General features: G+C 54.5%; 5 protein-coding genes across 5 annotated transcripts in view; 3 read left to right on the top strand and 2 right to left on the bottom strand.

The window, feature by feature from the left end:
* Positions 1–810, bottom strand: part of ATEG_09640 (uncharacterized protein) — a gene marked incomplete at both ends in the record, with an annotated part of 4,161 nt that extends 3,351 nt beyond the window's left edge. The window contains 2 exons of the mRNA XM_001218261.1: positions 80–672; positions 786–810. Of these exons, the coding sequence (XP_001218262.1) occupies positions 80–672; positions 786–810 (618 nt within the window). The remainder of the gene's footprint in view (positions 1–79; positions 673–785) is intronic.
* A 267-nt stretch (positions 811–1,077) lies between these two features.
* On the top strand, positions 1,078–1,906 carry ATEG_09639 (uncharacterized protein; the record flags this gene model as incomplete). The annotated part of the gene is made up of 2 exons (XM_001218260.1): positions 1,078–1,382; positions 1,624–1,906. 2 exons carry the CDS (start codon positions 1,078–1,080, stop codon positions 1,904–1,906), a joined length of 588 nt encoding a protein of 195 aa, XP_001218261.1.
* Positions 1,907–2,546: 640 nt separating this feature from the next.
* On the top strand, positions 2,547–3,809 carry ATEG_09638 (uncharacterized protein; the record flags this gene model as incomplete). The annotated part of the gene is made up of 1 exon (XM_001218259.1): positions 2,547–3,809. One exon carries the CDS (start codon positions 2,547–2,549, stop codon positions 3,807–3,809), a length of 1,263 nt encoding a protein of 420 aa, XP_001218260.1.
* A 1,040-nt stretch (positions 3,810–4,849) lies between these two features.
* On the bottom strand, positions 4,850–14,916 carry ATEG_09637 (translational activator GCN1; the record flags this gene model as incomplete). Its single annotated transcript, XM_001218258.1, has 16 exons — positions 4,850–4,999; positions 5,098–5,248; positions 5,418–5,687; positions 5,881–5,953; positions 6,139–6,172; positions 6,316–6,363; positions 6,430–6,896; positions 7,005–7,150; positions 7,219–7,300; positions 7,350–7,505; positions 7,558–7,749; positions 7,801–11,625; positions 11,679–11,870; positions 11,924–12,608; positions 12,662–14,736; positions 14,796–14,916. 16 exons carry the CDS (start codon positions 14,914–14,916, stop codon positions 4,850–4,852), a joined length of 8,667 nt encoding a protein of 2,888 aa, XP_001218259.1.
* A 238-nt stretch (positions 14,917–15,154) lies between these two features.
* ATEG_09636 (putative ATP dependent RNA helicase) lies at positions 15,155–19,912 on the top strand (the record flags this gene model as incomplete). The annotated part of the gene is made up of 9 exons (XM_001218257.1): positions 15,155–15,908; positions 15,962–16,610; positions 16,709–17,554; positions 17,605–18,326; positions 18,374–18,431; positions 18,482–18,623; positions 18,673–19,057; positions 19,110–19,323; positions 19,375–19,912. 9 exons carry the CDS (start codon positions 15,155–15,157, stop codon positions 19,910–19,912), a joined length of 4,308 nt encoding a protein of 1,435 aa, XP_001218258.1.
* Positions 19,913–22,299: the final 2,387 nt, after the last annotated feature.

Below are 22,299 nucleotides of genomic sequence, written 5' to 3'. Positions count from 1 at the left end.
TCCCGAGAGGGTGGTCGTCCATCTGGCGGGTGGGGTCGGTTGCCTGGGCGGAGGCAAGGGCGGGCATCTCGCTATCCACCTGCATCTTGTCGGCGTCCGGCGTGGGCTCTGGCGTCGCCGGACGCTCAAAGTACTCGTCGAGACTAGCATCCCAGTACCCTGCCAGGCGCTCCAGACCCATCCAGAACTTCCTCGCCTGGGCGACGCGGACCCTCTCGCGCCCCTCACGAGGCGACAAACGAGCGACCTCGCGGAAGGCGTCGTCGTTGTCGAAGAGCAGCTCGTTCTTAAGGACCTCGAATCGCTCCTTGGCTGGGTACGGGTTCCCGTTCTCCAGCAGACAGGGCGAGCCATCCTCCATAACGGGAGCGGCATGGGGCGAGGTGTCTTCCCATGGGAGCGCGGGGACGGAGTGCGACCCCGCGTCCTGACGGACGATGCGGGCGGCAGGGAGATCGGATTCGACGCGGACGTTGAAGGCTCGGAATTTCTCGCGCGAGATATCCTGGGGCTTGCGGATAGAGGCGAGGATTTGGTGGATTTCTCTCAGGGAGGCCTCAGGGTCATGGTGGTCCGTCGGCGTGAGGGGGTCGTAGGCGGGAAAGTCGAGAGTTGTCGGAGGCGGGGGCGGACGGCGTTCAATCTCGGGCTGAGCCCCCACGGTTGGGAGTCCTGGGGGCGTCAGAAGGTGTATATGATGGAAGGGTCTTGTAGTCGAAATCCATCAAGTATGATGATGGTCATTGTCGGAGGGGGGGGGGTGGAGGACAAACAAGGCATCTTACCCAAAGCACTATTCCACCCGAACATCGTTATGCTAAGATGCGTCCACCGGATAAAAATGATGGAATAATAGAATCTACGTTAGTCACAAAACCGTTGGTCAACCCGAGGAAAGCCAGCGTCCGAAGGTTAATTGGCGTAAAGTAGTGCGAAGGCATGCGGAGGTGTCAGGGGCCGTTGCGCATCACCAACAAATGCCTAAAACAATAATACGGCGAGAACCGTCGAAGGAGCCGAAGAGTACGGAGTAAGAATGGATGAAAGGGGACTGGCGGAGACACACAGACGTCAACCATGGAATTGGGCCGTGCGAGTCAGCCGGGAGAGAGGGGAACAGGAACGGATAGGAATTCTCCCCAAGATATGAATAAGAAGAAGAAACGGAGAGAAAAGGCGGACGACAAGCGGAGGGGATGGCCGTTAGGACGATCGCCTGGTGCTCGAGGTATGATTCTATGGACTTTTGTCGCTGTGCTGCAGTGCACCGTGAAAGGCATCCATTCCATCCTTCGCTTCTCCACTCACTGGGGCCCCCTAGTCACTGCCAATCAATCAGTGGACGCTGGTGGAGCAGCCATCAGGTGGTTGGAGGTGGGTAGGTAGGTAGTCCGAACACAGAGGAGTGAGATTGCATGGGAATAGTAGGGATATTTGACAAGAGGACCATTGAGGATGTGGTATGGAGCTGGATGGATGGGTGTACCTAGTAGATAGAATGATGATGATGGTGGTGATGGTGAGGAAAGAGAATACCCAAACAGGAAGGTGCCCAGTCAGCAACACTGTGTATCACGTGCCTCTACGCTAGTCCCGTTCGGGTGGCTCATCTCGTCCCAAAAGGGCAACCATCAACACTACCTACTACTCGTTGTTCACCTCCACCACCTTCACCTTCACCTTCAGCTTTACTATACTACCAACTCACTCTTCTCTATCCACCTTGATCTTCTCATTCTCTTCGTCTACTCAGCTCATCTCTGTATCCATCATGCCCTTCACCACCCCCCCTTCAATCCCGACCAAGGGCGGCACTGGTCTTACTTGGACACCCCCCGTGCTCCAAACTAACGCCAATGCGGTTCCTCACTTCCCCTCCGCCGGACAAGGGATTGGATCTCCTTGATGGACTGGTTTCATCACTTCCTCCGATCGCACATCCCCTGCTTCAGCCTGCGCCGAATGAGCTTCCTGCGAGGTCCGAGTCCGCTTCCTCCGCATTGTCCTCCACGCGCCCGCTTCAACACGAGCCTTCATTGGAGTCGGCCCTTTTCCCCCCTTTCTATCACTGCAGACCACAGTGCAGTCATGTTGGGTTTGTTTTTGTTTTGGTCTTTTCACCAGGCTGGGAGATCGCTAGATCCTTTTCTCTCCTTCTTGCCCGTCCTCTCCTCTCTCCCCATCTCTCCACCATAATCATCCGTCACGGCCCCCGGTTCACATCGAACCGTTGGTGCCTCACCATCAAACCCTGAAACGGCAGGACTTGACGCAGGCGATTGCCTCTGACGCCTATTGTCATGGCCTGCCTTGGTGCCTCCAATTCCCTGTAACGTTCCATCCACCAGGTTTGCATGTGTCTACCCGACTCGTGTTCGTCAACCGTCCGCTCCTTTGACACGCGCCCGTCCTTGACTACCCTGGTCCCCCCAGTCGTCCTAGTCTGCGTGTTTTTGCACCTCAATCTATTTCCATTCCTTCCATTCATCCTGTTGAATCCAGCGATTGTCGCCTTGACTCGGCCCTGAGGGCTTGGTCGTGTGCCAATGTCGAGCTCCTCGATCGTCTTCCATCAGGGCTTAAGATGTACCAAAGTTCCACGCAAGTCCAAGGCGATAGCCACCCCATCAACTTTCTCGCCAGAGTCGGCTACGTCGTTGCCCTCAGCTGCAACTAGTACATCTCTGTCGGACCCAGCTTCAACGCAGGTCCCAGCGGCGTTGAATGGCACCCCCACGTCAAGCACGTCGTCTACGTCGATCTCAGCGTCGGCATTACCGGTAGTTGCGACATCAGACACAACGACCACCACTGTAATCTCAACTGGCTCAATTACTGGTTTTGTATCTTCTCACACGTCTACTCAAACAACTTCCACTTGGTCCAGCGGGCTCGAGACACCGACGATACACACAGGGTCGCCTACCGGTCTTCTTACCCCAACTTTAACATCAGCCGGAATCAACCCTTTACAGACCAACGCCGATCGACACACTTCCGGCCCAGGCGACAACGATGCCTCGCAGGCCTCGCTCCGCACGCTCCTGGGCAGCGTCTTCGGGGGAATGGTGTTTATCGCTCTCGTCTTTCTCGCCTTTGTCCTGTTTTACTGCCGTCGGCGGCGAAAATCTCGCACAAGCTGGGCCTTCAGTCCTGCCGAGAAGCTCCTTCGCAGCGGCCGAGACTCTCTGAACTCCCCAACGAGCCCGCACAGCGGCCGCCACTCCAACACGTCTTTGTACTCCGACGGGTCCTCCATTCGCTCTCTGTACCACTACCTGGCCGCGCAGCAACCCTTGATGAGCAGTCCCATCACGGACCATCACGCCCGCCACTCCAACCCCTTCTCCGACACGGCCGCACTCCAACGCAGCTCGCTCTCCAGCATCGACGGTCATTCGCCAGGACTGCTCATCGACACCAGCGATCCGCCCCCCATGCAGCAAGCCGTCCTCCCCCGACGCGCCTTCTCCGCGGACTGGGGGACCGCTCGACCGGGAATCACAGCGCCCGAGTTTCCTTTAGATGCGGCCGACCAGGGGTCCATCCACAGTAGCGAGCGCAGTCTCGGTAGCACCGTCATCTTACCCGGTCGCAGCAGTATGGGCAGCAGCCTCCAGCGGTTCAGCTACCAGATGTCTCTAGGTGAACTGGGTGCCCAGGCGGGAGCGGCTGGGGCGGGTGCTCCCAGCGAGCCGGTCACACGCGTGAGCACCCGCAGTGACCCGTTTGATCTGGAGGTGCCCGCGAAGGCGATGCATCGACGGAGCTCGGGTGCGTTGCCCGGGGGGATCCTGCCACAGGTGTGATCGTCCGCTTGCCGTATGATTCTTACGATGGGTGTTTGGTTTGATTTGTTGAATTTCGGGTTTGGTCTCAAAAACGTTTTGGCAGGTATGAGATATGTGATACGATACGACCTATGATTTCTTTTGTTGGTGGTGCTACGGGGCGATAGTGTACTTGTAGTTGTTGGTTTGTGGACGATGTAACATAATGTTTGTATCATAATCAGTATTATGATTGCAATTGATAAGCTGCTTTAACATTGGGATGTGTAGTTATCGTGATATAGTTGCTAGAGTAGTGTGATATGGTGAGAGATATATATATGTGTGGCGGCGATTCGCAATGCAGACCACCACCACTTTGGTCAAACATTCTGCTGCGAATACTACTCACTTTATCTACAATTATATATATTGTGAAGGAGTATGGACAGATCTAATTCCTTCTTAAATCCAATCACCCTTGCCAACAGATCCAAGCCTATCTTGTGCCTAGAGACCTTTGGCCGACTATCTAGATCAAGGATATGTCTACATCTACTAGTCACCAGCATCATGCGGACGACTACGTACAAGTTTCACGCTCAGCCCGAAGTAAATTGCACTATCGTTACCATATGAGAACAAATCATAACAAGCCGTCTTGGAGGCAGCAGGTTGAGCAGGAACAGCACACGTAGGAACTGAGCCAGGAAGAGCAATGCACATAGACGCCAGCCATCATCTCAAATGACGGTCTATACCGGGCTAGGAGAAGATCTGACTCCCAAAGAGCACCCGACCGAAGCAACAAGAACAAGACGGATCCAACGCAACTCCCAGGTATCGGACGGAAAGCCAGAGGGAAGAAGAGGAAGGAAAAAAAGGAATTTTTTCATTGACCGGATATATTTGCCCGTGGGGTTTCGATCGAGGTGTTTTTTATTTAGGTGGATGAAATTTTGTTTCGCTCGATGTCATTATTTCCCTCTTTCTTGCCCAGTTGCGCATCATCTTCCCGCTCCCGTTTCAACCTCCGCACCGCCATAGAACGTCGTCGTTAAAACTTGAGAGTCGATAATTTACTCCTGAGCCTCGCCGGCCAGAGCGTTGCGCTTGGCCTCCAGGCGCTCCTGGCGACGCTCACGGAGAGCCTTGTTCTTGGCACGCTTGGCATCCATCTCCTCCTTGAGCACACGCTCACGGTGGCGCTCGGCCTTGGCCTTCTGGATCTGTACACGCAAGATGGTTAGTAGATGTACACGGAGCTGGGGTGCGTTGCGTCGAGGATAGGGTAGTGTTCGGCATTGTCCAGGCAGCGGCGACTTACGTGCTCGATGAGGGCGCGCTTGTGCTTGAAGGTGTTACCCTTGCTCAGGTGGTAGAGCTCGTGGTAGAGGTGCTTGTCGATCTTGCCGGCGGCACGGTAGCGGACGAGGAGACGACGGAGAACACGCATGCGGCGCATCCAGAGGACCTGGCTGTAGAGCAGAAAGAACACCTGTCAGCGACCGCGAACCAAACCAGCCTTCCATTCTTCATCTCCGTCTCGAACATGCACCATCCCCACCGTATCATCGTCGTCGTACGAATGAACGGTGGGACGGATGCATGCCTCACGATCCTTCATCACTGGTCGGGTCTGCATACCTGGGCATACGGGCCTCCTTGGTACCCTTACGCTTACCCAGACCGCGGTGTCTGCCGATTCTGCGGGCCGCGTTGAGCTCACGGGCACGGGAGCGGGAGTGCATGGTCACGGGCTTGCGGATGATGAGGCCATCGCTGACGAGCTTGCGGATGGTCTGGCGGGAGTTGGCGTTGGAGATCTCGGTCATCTCATTGGGATCGAGCCAAATCTTGCGCTTGCCGCAGCCCACCACGGAGGCGGCGAGGCGCTTCTGGGTGCGAAGGTTGACCCTATGTAGAAACCTCGGTCAGTGGGAATGTCCGTAGGAAGAGAAAAACTGGTGGTGGTGATGGTGGCAGTCGGCGGCACAACATAGGGAGAAAATTCCCTCCACGGCCAGAAACGACAGGAATACAGTCTCCATCGGAAGGACAATATTTCCCCTGGGCCATAGACAAAGGCAGAACGAAAAGATGGACTCACATCTTGATGTCGGCGTATCGACGGTCGTTGGCGGATGATGTTCGTTGCACTCGGTCGACGGGGTTGGATTTCGCTGGGGAAGTCGAGTTTGAGATACGGGCGGGTTGATTAGCTAAGCCACTGTGCTGCTAAGCGAGAAAATCCACGGTTAGGGCTTGAGCCCCATCAGCATCAACGCCCGACTGTATACGATGTAGGTAAGATTATTACAGTGTTAAAAGTGTTGACTAACACGCATTCATTATCATGATCACATACAGACCTGCTTTCTAGCATTCTCATCCATGTAGAGCTGTCGACGCGAGGCCAACTCGATGTGACCCCAGCACGCTTAACTAGGAGCTGACTAACACACGTGACCGTAGGGTTAGGGCAACTCCCATACAGACCGAAGTATGTATACCGAGTACGAACAACAACTTTTCCTATACACACCCCAACCACAGGGTATAGATCTAGCTCTTGTAACATCGCAGAGCAGAACTAGATGCAAAGAAATCAACCAGTCATAAACAATCAATCGTCAAACGACGACTCCCCCAGATCAACCTTTCCAATGCTCCACAATTCCTTCTCATCATCCACCTCATCATTGGACAGGCCCAGTCCTCCCTGTCCACCTTCCGCCTCCTTGCGCTCACGGGCTTGGTTCGCCAGTCGCACTGCAACACGCTTGAAGTAGTCCGACATGCTCCGTTTCGGCCCCGGAGGCAGCTCCGCGCCCGGCCCGGCCATGTACTTGTCGAACACTGCGCTCTCGGACTCAACCACAGAGAACAGTGACAGGAAGGCGGCTTCGGCCGCCAGCTTGACGGGGATGACCACGTCGCGAACGCTGGCGAATATGGGTGGCGCCAGAAGCGCCAGGTGAGGCCGCGTCAGTTCGGGGTGCAGCCGACTGACAGTTCGGATCACGACCAGAACCAACCGCCTCGTGTCAGAAGGAGCGCCGGGCTGGATGCATGGCGCCAGAGCCTCGAAGATCGCCTTGTTTGACTCGAAGCTGCGGTGTTCGTCTTCGACCAGTAGGTACTTACCAGCAGCCAGGACGCTGTTGTCAGAGATGAAGGGCTGCACAGTCTTCATTAGTAATGCCTTCGTAAGATAGACCGAGATAGAACTACTCACATCCTTGTGAGCGATACCCTGACAGATGATTGAGTGGGTCTCAGCTGCAAAGTTCTCGGTCAGGATTGTCGGAGACTCGACCAGCAAGGCGTTGAGTCCCAGAACAGATGCATGCGTGAAATGCGTTGTAAGGACGCGGTTCCTAGATTGCATATCCGTTAGACATCCCCTGCACCACATTAAAAGAACAACAGCATGGACTTCGCGTACTTGATGAGCGGGCCTGACGTCGCAGGCGGCAGGACCTTGACAAGCGCACCAAGGAGTCGCGCGTTGGTGATAGACACAGCGTCTATTGTACAGTCAGTCGTAGAACTTAACGCAGAGTCGAGATAACACACCTGTCTGGTCACTAGCATCATCATCAATAAGCGCAAGGATAGCGTTCTTCGAGGCCTCGCTCATGTTGGAGCCAGCCTTGCCAACGACTTCTTGGAGAGCCTTCATCATGGCATTCCGCACGCCAACGTCCGGCGTCTTGGTACCAGTGATAAGCTCTGTTCACAAATCAGTGTCTGTTGGATATAGCCATGACAAACAAGATCTTACCTGCAATGAGGGGATCGACTCTGGGGGTCAATGTGATCAGGATACCAAGACCCTTGGCGGCTCTGTTGCGCAGGGTCTCGCTGGTCGTGTCGGCCAAACCTCGAGCGAATGTACGCTGGAGCTGGGGCAGGAAGGGCTTCACGGCCAGTGGGATCTTCTCCAACAGCTTGTTGAGTGTGAAGAAGATAGCACCTAGTAGATCAATTTAGACTCGTCCTGACGGGAAGTATTTCAAGAACCTACATTTGATCTCCACAGAGCGCTCGGAAACGACTCGAATAAGAGGACCAGTAATCTGGGTGACAAATGGCTTCAGGAAATCGGCGCCTGTGCGGTCGATGATATCGCCAATGGCTAGAGCAGACTGCGTACGCTGCTCCACACTGCCGTTGAGAAGACCCTGCAAGAAGATCGGTAGGATTGCCGTGATACCCTTGGGCAGGCAGAAACCAGGAAGGTCTGCGCCAGCAACACCAACCCCCTTGAGGACCTGGCGCGTGGGGATCGCCAGCACCTCCATTTCCTCTTTGCGCAGGTGGGAGGTGAGTCCGCTCATTGCGGCCCAGGCAGATTTGACAACCTCCTTGTCTCGGTCGTCGAACGAAATAAGCAAGGCGCGGATCAGGTCCGGGTAGTATCTAGAGAAGTCGATTTCAGATTCGGCAAAGAACTTCTTGAGATGCACGGCTGCCTGAGCACGGCGGTTATGATCGTCGTGCTTCATCAGTGTGAGCATGGTGTTCATGATGGCGTTAAGACCATCGTATTCATCCACGGATACAAGGATCGTGTCGAACGCGCTGTTCAGTTCCTCGCGGTGCTCCTCATCCTTGGTGGAAAGGATATCGTCCATGAGGGCATTGAGAATAGTGGGCAATCTGCGAGTCATCGCAGAGCTTGCCACTTCGGCAAGAGAAGCAAGTGCCTTGGCATTGAACGACGAGATAGGCGAGGTGAGCAGTGTCGGAATGAGGTTGGGAAGGATGATGTTGGCCCGCGTCTGCTCCGTGAGGAGAGTCAACAGGGCAGACAGAGCCTGCTCAGCATCTTCATCATTTCTCAGAAGGAGTAGAAGGTGAGGCAGAACTTGATCAACAGCCTTCTTGCCCAGGATCTGTTGCAGGGCATCGAAAGCCTCAGCGGCAGCCTCACGGACATCCTCATCGTGATCAACCAGCGCCACACGGACGGTCGAGATGAGCACCTTCTCATAATCCTCAAGGGCTTCGGGCGATGCGGAGGTGATAAGCTCTCTAAGAGCAATGCAAATACCCTGTTTGACGTCCACATCGGGCGAGGTCTGAAGACCATCCTCGAGAGAGGGCAGCAACGTAGCGAGCACAGATTCGCCAGCCTTCTTGATAAGGTCTCCAAGCGCGTTGCTTGCGATGACCTTGTGCTCCATGTTGGAGGAACCGAGGCGCCGGATGATGAGCTGGGAGAGGGTGGGCACCATCTCCTTGAGGGTCTTGGGAGAAGCGACCAAAGACTTCCACACGGCCATGGCCGCACTCTTGACCAGACCAGAAGTATCGCAGCGGCAAATGAACAGCGCAGACAAGACCTTGTTTCTCCGTTCCTCTCCAAGGACTTCGAGCAAGGACTGTCCTGCCTGGTGGGCCTCCTCTTCCTCCTCTTCGGCATCCGCCTTGGCGGTGATACCAGTGATGCTGAAGAGAAGATCTCCGACCAGCTCCACGGAACTCAACCGGATGCGGTAACTGTCATCCGCAAGACCGCGCTCAAGCTCTGGAAGAAGGAGATCGATAGCCTTAGAAGAGAAGTTCTTGACCAGAAGGCGACCGGCTCTGAGTGAGGTCTCACGAATGGAATCAACATCATCAGCCAAACCAGCGAGAATAGGAGGAATAATTCTGCCGAGGTAGGTAGCAAAGCTGTTACCGAAGCAGGCGGGAAGGAAGATGAAGAGAGTCATGAAGCCTTCACGAACAGCGGGCTTCGAGCTGGACACATTCTGCAAGATGGTTGGGAGGGTCTCTTCCAGTCTGGTCGTACCCAAGCCCGCAAGAACCTCGGACAGGGCTTGAGCAGATCCCAATCTATCACCAGCACCGGTATCAGACTTGAGAGTAGACATAAGGTTAGGAATGAGATCAGGCAGAGCATCCTCCCCAAGCTTCTCAACAAGCGAGCCGAGAGCCTTGGAGGCGGTAGCACGAGTTGTGGGCACCGGATCCACAATGGCAAGCTGCAATCCGGAGACGATAATAGGCAAGTGCGCGGTAAGGTCCTTGCGCTCAGTAAGATGCGCCAAGCTACCAATAATTTGGGCAGACTTCCTCTTGGTGTTTGATCTGTCGCTAAGACCGCGCTCAAGAATACGAACGACGAGAGCCAGAGAAGGAGCATCCAGATAATGGACAAATGACACCTTGATGAGGGAGTCCAGGGCCTCATCGGTAAACTTCGTGGGATCACTGAGCGCCTTGAGGAGAACACTGACCAGACTCTTGATCTCAGGGTTACTGATGACTTCTCCGAACCGCTGAAGACTGCGGTTCGCAGCGTTACGGACCTCCTTATGTGTGTCATTGAGGACCACCGTAAGGGGAGGAATAATGTCAGGCAAGCTAGCCGCCAGTTGCTGTGGGTCGAGATAGGCCATGGCACCGAGAAGATCACAGGCTCCCTTTTGACTACGCCATTGCGTATCGTCGAGTCCATCCAGAAGTGTAGGAAGAATCTGCTTCACACCGTAAGAGCTGAGGTTGGAGAAGCACGCCTTTGCCGCGTCAAGGCAGGCATCGCGAACGTCTGCATTGACATCTCCAAAGAGGGCCAGCAGCTGAGGCACAATCTTGATGACGTAGGGTTCAAACGTGCGGCCAAGGATAGTAGCAAAAAGTTCGTAGGCCAACAGGGCGCCTTGTCTTTGATGCGGCTCCTTCTTATTCTCAGTGGCATCCTGCAGATGCGCCATAATTCTGAAGTCGCGGAGGGTAGAGATACCTCTGCCCTTCACGATACCCGCAAGACCATAGGCTGCACCACGCTGGGTGGCGTACTTCTTGGTCTGAAGCAGCTGATCCATCATTTCCTGGACGTATCCTGCATTCTGGGAACCAGAAAGTCTGATTAGAGGCGGAAGACATCCCGAAACAGCAGACTGCACACTCTCAGAAGGAGTGGGAAGAGTAGCAAGGAGTCTCTTGATGACCGTCTGCAAGCGCGGATCGTCTGCTTTCAGATGGCGAGCTAGAGATCCATAGAGAACAACCACTGCTTCATTGAGCAGGTCAGAGGTTTCGCTTCCCTTGTCCGATGTCTCTAATGTAGTCTCCAAGAGCTTCATCAGTTCCTCAACCTTCTCTTGGCCACGCGAGGCGATGACGGATCTACCACTGTCGGCCATCTGGGTTCTGACGGTGGAGCTGCGGTCGATGAGGGGGCCTCTCTCGATCAGGAATCTGAGGAACTCAACAATCTGGTCGCCTTCAAATCCATCGGTCATGGCACTGAAGGCGAGCGCAATACCGCTACGGAATTCCCAGTGATCGGTCAAGTCCATCTTAATGGGCATGCCATACTTGTCCTTGGCAGGCTCTTTGGGCCTCGCTTCGAATTCATACTTGGCCTGCAGTTCCGAGACAATCTTGCCAAAGACTGATGGATTGGACTCGATAGCATGGGCCAAGGCACGAGCAGCAGCACCGCGGAGTTGAGAGTCCTGGGACGCAAGGTATGGTATAATCTTCTCGTAAGCCGTCTCATCCACTTCGAGGGCGTTCTCTTCCCAGATCGTCTCGGCGATTTCGGCATTTTCCTCCACATGGTCGTGGCATTCCAGCCAGATGTGTTCGGAAAAGTCAAGGTCCGTCAAGTCAATTTCAGTGGAAATGACCTGCAAAACAGATGTACGCACCGACACGTCGGAGACAATGGTGCCCTTGAGAAGAACAGTGAGTTCATCCATGGTGATGTTCGGTGAGACACAGCGGCAGAAATCAAACAGAGTTTCCTTAATGAGTTTGTAGTGCTGAGTGTATTTCTGCATTGCCGTAAGCAATTGGTCGAGGCTCTCCAAACGAGGCAGACGTTCGTCGGCAACTGATATTGGTCAGAAAGAGTATTGTCATCCAACATGTTAACTGAATGCTTACAGGATCCCGCATGGAACTTCAAGAACTCGAGAGCAAGCAGAACTTGCTCGCCCTCCTCACCCTTGACTTCTTCAATGCCGTTGCGATTCAAGACCAAGAAAATCAACGGCAGAATGTAGGCCAAAGAAGTCGTCTCAAAGGGGCGACTGTCGGATGCGAAACGCAGACGATACAGGATTCTAGTCACCAATTCTGCACACTAATTAGCTTCCGTCTTTTGCCCACGAAGGATCTAGATAGCTTACGTCCAAGAGGCTCAACTTCCATTTCAGGAGGAAGTTGACTCTGCCCAATGGCACGGAGCGTTGCGATACCAACGAACGATCGCAACGGCCCGAGACGAGTTGACAGTTTGTCAGCGCATTTGATATACGCCTTCGAAACCACATCTCCGGCGAAAATTCCGACACCTGCCTGAGCCAGAGACAACAAAGAGCCAACTGCCGTGTTGATCCAGCCTTCCGCTTCGACACCGGGTCCACTAGCCAGACCCTGAATGATGCCGGCCCCTCTTTCGATTCTCTGAACCTCACGGAGAACGTCTGCGCGGATTTGCGCCTCCTTAGCCAGCTGAGCCTTTACCTTGGATTGCTCGTCAGGAGACAGCTTCTTCTGCTTCTGACCTTTTTTCTCGGCCAGCTGCGCTCGGAGCTCTTCTTCCCATTTGAGAATGTCGTAGTCCTTGGAATTTTTGTCAAATGCACCCTGCTTGGACTTGGTGCTAAGGACATCAACGAACATGGTGCCCTCTGGGGTACGGGCGATGGCAGCATCGGTTGGCGTGAACTTCGACAGACGGGAGGCATCTAGATCATCGCTGATCTGCTTGACGAGCAGAGGAACCATGGTGTCCGGGGCCACGAATGCCAGATCTCCGGCGGCGCTCCACAGAGCAGCCTCGATCTGGGGTACTTTAGACTTCACTACGTCCTGCAGGTTGTTAATGAGATTTTAGTATGGCAGTAGGGTAGGGGCCCTCATACATCGTGCACCTGAGTCAATTGCTTCATGCAATCATCAGGGAACTCGCGAACGAGGTTTCCAGGATCAATGCCACTTCGCAAGCATAAGGCAATCCAGGAAGTGCTTGGAATCAACTCTTGCCGACAGAGAACAAGGAGCTCGACGAACTGCATCTTCAAGTCTGCGATCACATCGTCCGATTTCTGCACATCAACAGGCAGGGGAGAAATCGCCTTCGTGACTAGATGTAAGAAACGCGAGCTCTCCAGCCCGGCAGAGACCGGCGCAGATTCTTTCTCGCCGGTGCGGAGGGCAAGAATCCAGGCCCAGAGAGCGTCGATCACGATGTGGCCCATGCTCTTAACGTTTCTAAGATGGACACTTGACAGTGTAGCAGCTGATTGGTCCCTGAAGTTCGTATGGACACCGGGTACGGAGATTGTGAAGATGAACGCCTGGCCCCATGCGGTTTTAGCTGCCTCTTCGGCCTTCTCAAACTTCGCACTGGTTGCAACAGCGGCCAGGGCCCGAACCACCCATTGCACTTCCGCTTGAGACGTCAATTTCGTATACGCCTTCGGGTTTAGAAGGAAAGACGGCTTCGGACTGAGTACCATCGTTTGGGTGACAGTCTCCTCCCAAGACGCCTTATCAAAGCCCTGTACGGACGACAGTCGCTCCGCGATCGCGAGGAACACATACGCGGTTGACAAGGTCCCGCTCTGTGCGGAGGGCAAGGGATTTGATGCCACTTCCTTAAACAGGTCCTTCATCTTGCTGATGAACTTGTTTGAGAGGGGCTCGATCTCGGGAGTGACCAGCGTCGAGGCATCAGCGCGCCAGAAGACCTCACCGACATTGAGCTGCCAGAGCTTCCGAAATGGAACGCGCTTCTCCGCCGCTCCTTTGACAATGGCGTTTGCCACATCATCGCTGATTTTAACCTTGGATTGAACCAGGAAAGTCAGGTGCTTGCAGAAAGTAGCGATCTCCTGCTCCAGAGCAGCCTCGTTGGCCTCCTTAGAAAGAACAGGAACAAAACCTTGAATCACGTCCTTGGAGACCTCGACAGAGGGGTGGATGGCCGAAAGCGCCTGGGCATAAGCGGCGCGTTGCTCTGGGTTCGTGATTTTTTGCGTCTTGAGAGGGCTAATGACCTCGCCCGCAATTTTCACCAGTAAGGTCTCGTTCTTCGATTTCGCAAGCAACGATTCGAAGGAGTTGACGGCGCCTTGTCTGATGGCGGCATTGTTCGACTTCATGCTCGAGAGCAGGTGCTTCAACAGCCGGGACTGCAGGACTTCGGACAAGTCGATCTGAGCGGGTAACGCGGAGCAAAGCGAGGGCACCAATCCGCTGAAAACCACCTCGGGTGACCGCAGGATGGACTTCTCAAGCGGAGGGATAACCTCAGATGTCAGATCTTCATAGGAAACGAAGTCGACAAAGAAGTCGAACAAGGAGCTGGCGATATGGGCCGGCGGCGCCGTCTTGGAACCCACTAGCTCTTTGACGTAGAACGCCAGAATTGCCTTCTTCTCCTCCTCCTCAAGAATAGGCTTCCGGGACGGGAGACGGGCGCAGACTCCGGAAATGACGCCGAGGAACGGTGCATTCTTCTGTCCGGTGGCCGAATCACTGGTCAATCGACGGACCGACTGGCGGACGGCCTCCTCCCCATACTTCTCCGATGAAAACACCGCTCGCAGAGCACGCCGGGTGACCCGGAGAGCTGACTGCTTCACGGCAGGTCTTGGGCCCGCCGCAAGACAGGTCTCCAGCGCTTTCGCATCCACGGCGAGTATGTCCAAAACGACCGCAAGCTGGGTGTCGGGGTCATTTCGCAAGATCTGTAGCACGGCCGAGCACCACTCGAGCAGCACAAAGGCGGAACTGGAAGCTAGACCGGGTTTGGAGGCCTCCGCCTGGAGTTTCTGGGTGAGGTACTTGACGTCGTCGGTCGGAACGGGCGCCTTCAGAAGCGGCCGGAGGCATTGCTGGGCGGCATGACGAGAGGCACGGTCGACGTAGAGAGGGTAGGTCTGAAAGAGAAGGCCAATGAGGGCCTGATGGGTTTCTGGGGGAAATTCAGACCCTGTGGCAGTCAGTCGCCGTCGCAGGCTTGCATGGAGGGGCGGGAATGAAGCGACAGACCGATTCGATCGCGGAGATCCTGGAGAGCACGAATTCTACGAGAAGTCGAACTCGAGAAGAGAACGACCCGCAGAGTCTCCAGGTCTCCAGCTTTCACCTGATCCCATGGAAAATCGTCCATGTTAGGTGTGCGGGAGCATGTCGGAGAAGAGAGGGATTCGTGGTGGGAGAGGAAAGAAAGAATAATATGGTGAGGTGGTTCGGCGCTTTACTGCCTTGGGTCTCCGCCGCGGACAACTCGATGCTGTCATAAAACTTTTCGTCCGCATTCCCTTTCGTTCTTCAATCCGCTTCACCCACAGCTCATTTTCAACGTCTACTGCATGACTCCCAATTAACCTCCTTTCTCTAGATTCGTCATGCCGCCCAACAACAAGAAAAAGAAGAAGCCCGCCGCCAATCCAGCTAGAGGGTTCGCTACCGTTTCGGTGCCCTCCAAGCCAAAATCCACTGACACTACAGCTCCTACGTCGACGGTCGAATCCAAGTCGGTCTCTGAGAGTGAGCGACCAACCCCAGCCGAGAAGAACGAACCCACCACGGAGACACAGCAGTCGTCATCGCTGCAGAATTACTCCCCCGAGGAGCTCGAGCGACACCTGGAGGACGCGGAACTACAACTGCTAGTCGAGAAATATGCATCCAAATGCAAGAATGATGCCGCCCGGCAGGCCTCCAAGCTGGAAACCGAGCGACGAGTTTTCCGGCAACAAGCTGTGTCTCTCAGCTTGTTGGAGTGGTTGCCCGCCGAAGTCCTGGATACAATACTGAGCCTGGCGGAGACGGAAGAACGCGAACTGAGTCCCCTGTCAGGACGAGACCTGAACGGGTCGAAGAAGCCTGGCTCCGAAGAGGACCTGTACATGAGACTCTGGACGTTGAAGGAGACCCTGCTTAGGCTGGGCTTTCCGGCCGAAAGAGTAGAGGAGTCGTTAAAACATCTATTACTCTATTTTTCTGGTAATTTTGCCACTTCCAATAGGGACATGGTGTGTAATCTCGACGAGGCCCTCGACTGGCTCGCAATGCACTGCGGTCTCGACGAACTGCCGTCCTACACCCAGACGGGGGCCCAAATACGCAAAGACGAAAAGAACATTTCCTGGATCTCTGGTAAACCTAAGTTGAGCATTGCGCTGTGACTGGAGAGAGCTAATGAGCACCAGATTCTCAGCCAGCGCAATCTTCTACTCCCAAATTGACCCAGGATGATAGCAAGCCAAAGCAAGCCAAAAGCACAGTAAAGGCGGACCTGCCCCCGGCCTCGAGCCCTTATGACTCTGATAGCTCTTTGGATCCGGATACCTTACTGCCGAAATACTTGGAGCTCCAAACTCGGCTGTATAACCTCCAACCTGAAATCTTCGATAAGCCGAAGAAAGGGAAGAGGTCCGGCCGCGAGAAGACTGCTAGCGCCAGTGCGGAGGACCCGCAAGTAGCTAGCCTTCAGCGAAAGATCGCTAGCATTGAGAATGACGTGCTCTTTGACAAGGCAGAAGCCGAGTACCGGTGGAGAGAGAAGCTGGACGACCTCAGGAAAGAGGCAGCCTTTCTGCGACAGTCTCAGCCGAAAGACAAGCCGGAGCAAGATGATACCAAGGAGGCCGGAGAAAAAGAGCCGGAGAACAGTGTTCCACTCATGGATGAGGATGAGACTGCGGACCTCCTGGGCGATATGTTCCAGGCCGAGGAGCCAACGTTAGAGAGTGGGGTGATTCTTGAGGAGCTGAACAAGGCCGTTCTGAACATGCGAGATTTCGGTAAATGGACGGGACTCAACCCTCGGAGAGTTCTGGAGGAGACCTGCAAGGCAAGGTATGTGATTTCCCTCAAGGAACGATGCTCAAGAGCTGAGAGTTTCACTTTAGGGACACCGGATGTTCCGTCAAATACAAGGACTTTTCTTCCTCTAGTCATTCCAACCGCCAGGCTGTTGAGGTGAGATGGACGAAGCCTCAGGAGCCTCCTTTCGCTCTCGAGTTGGAGCATGTGACGCTCAAGTCCAGTCCCTATGCTACATTCGTGTCAATGGACACGTTAGCAACTCCTACATCCCAGCAAGCCGAAGCCTTCGTTTCCACGGTGGCACTCTTCATCATTTCTTCGCAGAACTCTAAGGAGAGCAAATCCTATGTCCGCCTACCTGCGGTTTGGAGAGATTTTTGGACAGAATTGGCGAATGTTAAGAAGCTCCAAGAGGATGAGGTTGACAAGAAGACGGTCAAGGACTTGAAACAGCTAGTCCAGGAGAATCATGGCGCGTTCGAGGATGATGTTGTTCTTTCAGATAACTTCCGGAGAAGAAATGGCACACCCAGCAAGACGGATGTATTATCCAAGGCTGTGAACGGAAAGGACTCCGGTCCAGATGACCAGCTGCAGAAACTGTGGGCAGACAAATCCTCTGCCGCCTCTTTCCAGCGGATGATGCAAGGCAGAATGAATCTGCCAATCTGGGACTTCAAGCAACAGATCTTGAGTACTCTTGACACGCACCACGCTCTTATCATCTGCAGTGAGACGGGTAGTGGTAAGAGTACCCAGATTCCCTCCTTCATCCTGGAACACGAAATGCAGCAGGGTCGTCCGTGCAAGATATACGTGACCGAGCCGCGGCGAATCTCTGCTATTTCATTAGCACGGCGTGTCAGCGAGGAACTAGGGGAAAGCAAGAGTGATGTTGGGACGGCCCGCTCACTCATTGGTTTTGCTGTTAGACTGGAGAGCAAAGTGAGCCAGTCTACAAGATTGGTCTTCGCGTACGTATCCCGCAGGCATCAAGGGTTGGAGTTGTGACTGACTTTTGCAGAACCACTGGAGTTGTGGTGCGGATGCTAGAGCGCCCGGAAGACTTCCAGGACATTACGCACGTCGTTCTCGACGAAGTTCATGAGCGTTCCATCGACAGTGACTTTTTACTGATTGTCTTGCGTCGCCTGATGCAAAAGCGACCAGATCTGAAACTGGTGCTTATGTCGGCTACGCTCGAGGCTCAGCGTTTCTCCAACTACCTCGGCGGGGTCCCTGTGCTCAATATCCCTGGACGAACATTCCCTGTGGAAACGAAGTTCCTGGAAGACGCTATTGAATTGACCGACTATCGGCTCTCGGAAAACGAGACTAATGCCAGCTTCGACGAAGATACTGAAGATATGGCTGCGGAAACCGCCGAAGGTGACACCTCTGGAGGCCTGCTGCCAACACTCGATCGGTACTCGAAGCAGACGCGCGAGACCGTTCTCAACTTCGACGAGTATCGGCTCGATTATCAACTGATCAAGAGGTTGCTGATTCAGATTGCTACGGTTCCGGACATGGCACAGTACAGTAAGGCGATCTTAGTGTTCATGCCGGGTATGGCGGAGATTCGCCGTCTGAACGATGAGATTTTGTCCGACCCTACTTTCCAGACCGGATGGATTGTGCATGCGCTGCATTCGTCTATTGCCAGTGAGGACCAGGAGAAAGCGTTCATTGTGCCGCCGGAGGGTATGAGGAAGATTGTCATTGCCACCAACATCGCAGAGACAGGTATGTTGATCTGCAGTGACTGGTCGATCTACTGTTAACTTGCCTAGGTATTACGATTCCGGATATCACTGCCGTCATCGATACTGGGAGAGAGAAGACCATGCGGTAGCTACAGTCCCTCCGTATGCTCCTACTAGCAAGCTAACATATCTCAGGTTTGACGAGCGACGACAGCTTTCAAGGCTTGTGGAGATGTTTGTCTCACGAGCCAACGCAAAGCAGAGACGGGGCCGAGCCGGTCGAGTGCAAGAGGGCATCTGCTTCCACATGTTTACGAAGCACCGACATGACAAACTGGTATCTACTCCCGTCGCAGTGATCAATGGCTGGCACTAACAGCGGGCAGCTCGCAGAGCAACAAACGCCCGAAATGCTCCGGCTCTCCTTGCAGGATTTGGTTCTGCGTGTCAAGATTTGCAAGCTGGGCGAGGTGGAACATACACTTCTTGAGGCTCTGGATCCTCCCTCCTCCAAGAACATCCGTCGTGCGATCGACGCTCTAAAGGAGGTGAAGGCGTTGACCAACTCGGAGAACCTGACGCCACTGGGCATGCAGCTGGCCAAACTGCCGCTGGACGTGTTCCTCGGAAAGCTGATCATCCATGGGGCGTTCTTCAAGTGTCTAGATGCTGCCATCAGTATCGCCGCGATCCTTTCTTCCAAGTCGCCGTTTGTCAACACCATGGGTTCGAATACGCAGAAGGACCTGGCACGACTGTCCTTCCGCCGAGGTGCGTGATCCACACCATTTCTTCTATGCAACACTCTAACAGATGATCGCAGGCGACTCGGATCTCTTGACGGTATACAACGCATACTGCGCGTGGAAGCGGACGCGCAGCACGCCCAACGTGAACGAGTACACGTTCTGCCGCAAGAACTTTCTCAGTTCGCAGACGCTGCTGAACATCGAGGACATCAAGATGCAGCTCGTTGTGTCTATAGCGGACACTGGCCTGCTGAAGCTGGATCCCACGCAGAAGACCGCCTTGAACAGGTGCGACCCCATCCACGCCCCCCAGAATCTTATATAACTAACCCGCCGCAGAGCCCGATCCGGCGGCCGCCAGCGGCAATTCTTCACCATCCCGGAGGAATACGACTCGAACAGCGGCAACGACGCGATCGTCAACTCGGTGATCTCGTGGAGCTTCTACCCGAAGCTGCTCACGCGCGAAGGCAAAGGCTGGCGCAACGTCGCGAACAACCAGACGGTGACACTGCACCCGACGTCGGTGAACAAGCAGTCGGACGCGGCGACGGTCAAATGGGTGTCGTACTACCACATCATGCAGGGGCGCAACCGCAACTACCACGCGTTCGAGACGAGCGCGGTGGACGAGTTCGCGATCGCGCTGCTGTGCGGCGAGGCCGAGTTCAAGCTGTACGCGGGGGTGATCTCGATCGACGCGAACCGCATCCGGTTCGCAGTGCGCGACTGGAAGAGCATGCTGGCGCTGAAGGTGCTCAGCGCGCGGGTGCGCGAGATCCTGGCGGCGACGGTTCGCGATCCGCAGAAGCGGCTGTCGTATAAGCAGCGCCAGTGGATGGATATCTGGCAGCAGATTTTTGCACGGCGGGCGTAGGTGCTCGATACGTACGCACCGACACAGGCGTTCAGCATTGATCTTGGGTATGGCCGTGACTAGGATAGGATTAGTGGGGACGGTACTGGAGGCATGAGTGTTACTCGTTATGACATGATAGAATAGACGATGCAAGATGAATGGGCATACGGACACTGTATATAGATGTCCCACGACGGATCCATAGGTAGATAAGTACCACTTACGCTACGGCCTACATGCTCGTTGTCACCTCACACGAGAGCTCACATCGGCTATCGACCGCAGAGGATTCCACGAGGCCGCTGTAATGCTGTGTTCGCGTCTGCAGTGATCGACTGCACGATATGGTTGTGCCGTGCAGTCGTAGCAGATACATACCGTCACCATCACCATCACGAATACCACCACAACCACAGACGAACCGACAGACAGATAGACAGCATGTGCAATCGACCACAACAACAGAGAACAGACCGCGGGGGCCTCGCAACAACCCCATCCTCCTCCCCAGACTCTACCTCCGCCCGACAATCCAAGACCGCGACAAGCGGTAAACCCCCCTTGCGTCGAGGACAAGTGTACAACGCACCAGCATCCATGTCTGGAAGGCCATGACGTGCCCCGGTCACACAGCGTTGAGCGTCCGTTGCAGACAGACGGGCAGGCAGCAGGGAAGCCGTCGACGCTCGGTTCTCTTCGTTCCGGAGGGGAGGGCAGCCGGAAAGGGAAAAGAGGGGGGTCAGAAAAAAAGACGGTGAAGAGAGCGGTCAATCAGTGGCTGGCTGATCATGGCCGATGGGGGAAGGATTTTCTATCGGTTCGACAGACTTGAGATTGAGTTGCTGTGCTGCAAGACATTTCTCGTTCTGGGTAGGGAGGATGGTTGTTGTATGTCATTGTTGAGGTGCATGGTTTATTGCTTCGGTGCAGGGTGCAGCAGATATTGTCTGCCGTTGAGATCGGGTTGGGACATACATGGGCATATGGGCATACATAGACGTACATGAGATTGAGGATAGAGACTCGTGACTGAATCAGACCGATAGTCTGGAGTGGCTATTTACGGAGTACTGTAGGTAGATATCTATCTATTGTATGTATGATATCCCCATATGCAGCCCATAGAGAGATATATATTTAGGATGGAGACGCCATCTAGTATAGGGAAGAATCCACCACGACCCGATCCTACACTCGCATATGCACCACGGGTCGTTGCAGCTGAAACGGAGACCAAGGGGCCAGACCAGAGATCCCAGAGGACCGTGAGGATCCAGAGGATCCAGAGGGTCCTGAGGAGATCCTGAAAGAATCATGATTTCACCCCGGCGTTGATCGGATCGTGCGGTTAGACCTTCTGGACGGACTACGGAGGTCTGTCCTCTGTCAAAGGGGCAAATGAATGAAAACAACAAAACAAGAAACAAAATAAATACAGTAAACAGAAACAAAATAAAATAAAACAAATAAATAATAATAATTAGAATAATAACAAGTCGGTTCGCTACATCAGTGTCGCCCGAACGAACAACCCACTACGTGGTCGCTCCCACCGCCAGTCGATCGGCCATCGACATCCACCTCGGCCATTGCAGAATCCGTCTCCCCACCAATCGTCCTGCCCGCCCCGAGGGTCCGTGGTTCTCCTCCGTCTCTGGTCCGGAGCCCTCTGTACAGCTAGCTACAGGGATGTAACTATTTGTTTTCTTCTTTCGTCGTCGCGGGTTTGTCCCAATCGGGTTGGTGGTGACCGACCAATGCCCTGCTCGATGCCATCATTCGTGCGACCCTCCATCGCCTCTATGAACGAAGACGACGCTGCGCCGAGATGAATGGAGGAGTCGCCCAGTCTCTCCATTCGGTAATAACACTCCTGATCCTGCGATCGCTTTCCGCGAGCCACTGCAACAGGCAGGTCAACCGTCCGCCCGCCGCCACCCACCCCCCCGATCGTGCAGTCGATCTCTGTGCACGGGTAACTACGGAACATGCAATGTAAGGTTAATTATCCGCGTGCAGCTCGGTCGAGCGGTCGGGTCCGCCATGGACGGATACGACGGCGACCGTCCGTCCATCGATCCATCAGTCCATCAATCCTATTGTCGGAGCGAGGTTGCCCTCTCCGGCGTAAGGTGAGGCGTCCGGGCTAGGTGAATGATTGGCTGGAGACCGTCCAACTAGCCAGGCGCTCAGGATCAGTTGGCAAGCGAGATGGGCGCCGTGGCCAATGGTGGGTTCGTTGAGGGGCGCTCGGGGGCCGGTTTCATCTGCTAGCTCTAGCTGTATGACCATGGCCACGACCATGACCGAGGAGTCCAGATTCCACAGGACAAAGTACCAACATACAACTGCTAGTCGTGGCCAGATTCTAGAAGGTGGTACGATGGTGAGGTGGCAGTTACACA

This window comes from Aspergillus terreus, genomic scaffold, assembly GCF_000149615.1.
Source record: "Aspergillus terreus NIH2624 scaffold_15 genomic scaffold, whole genome shotgun sequence".
NCBI lineage: Eukaryota > Fungi > Ascomycota > Eurotiomycetes > Eurotiales > Aspergillaceae > Aspergillus > Aspergillus terreus.
This window is presented reverse-complemented; position numbering and strand designations above follow the sequence as displayed.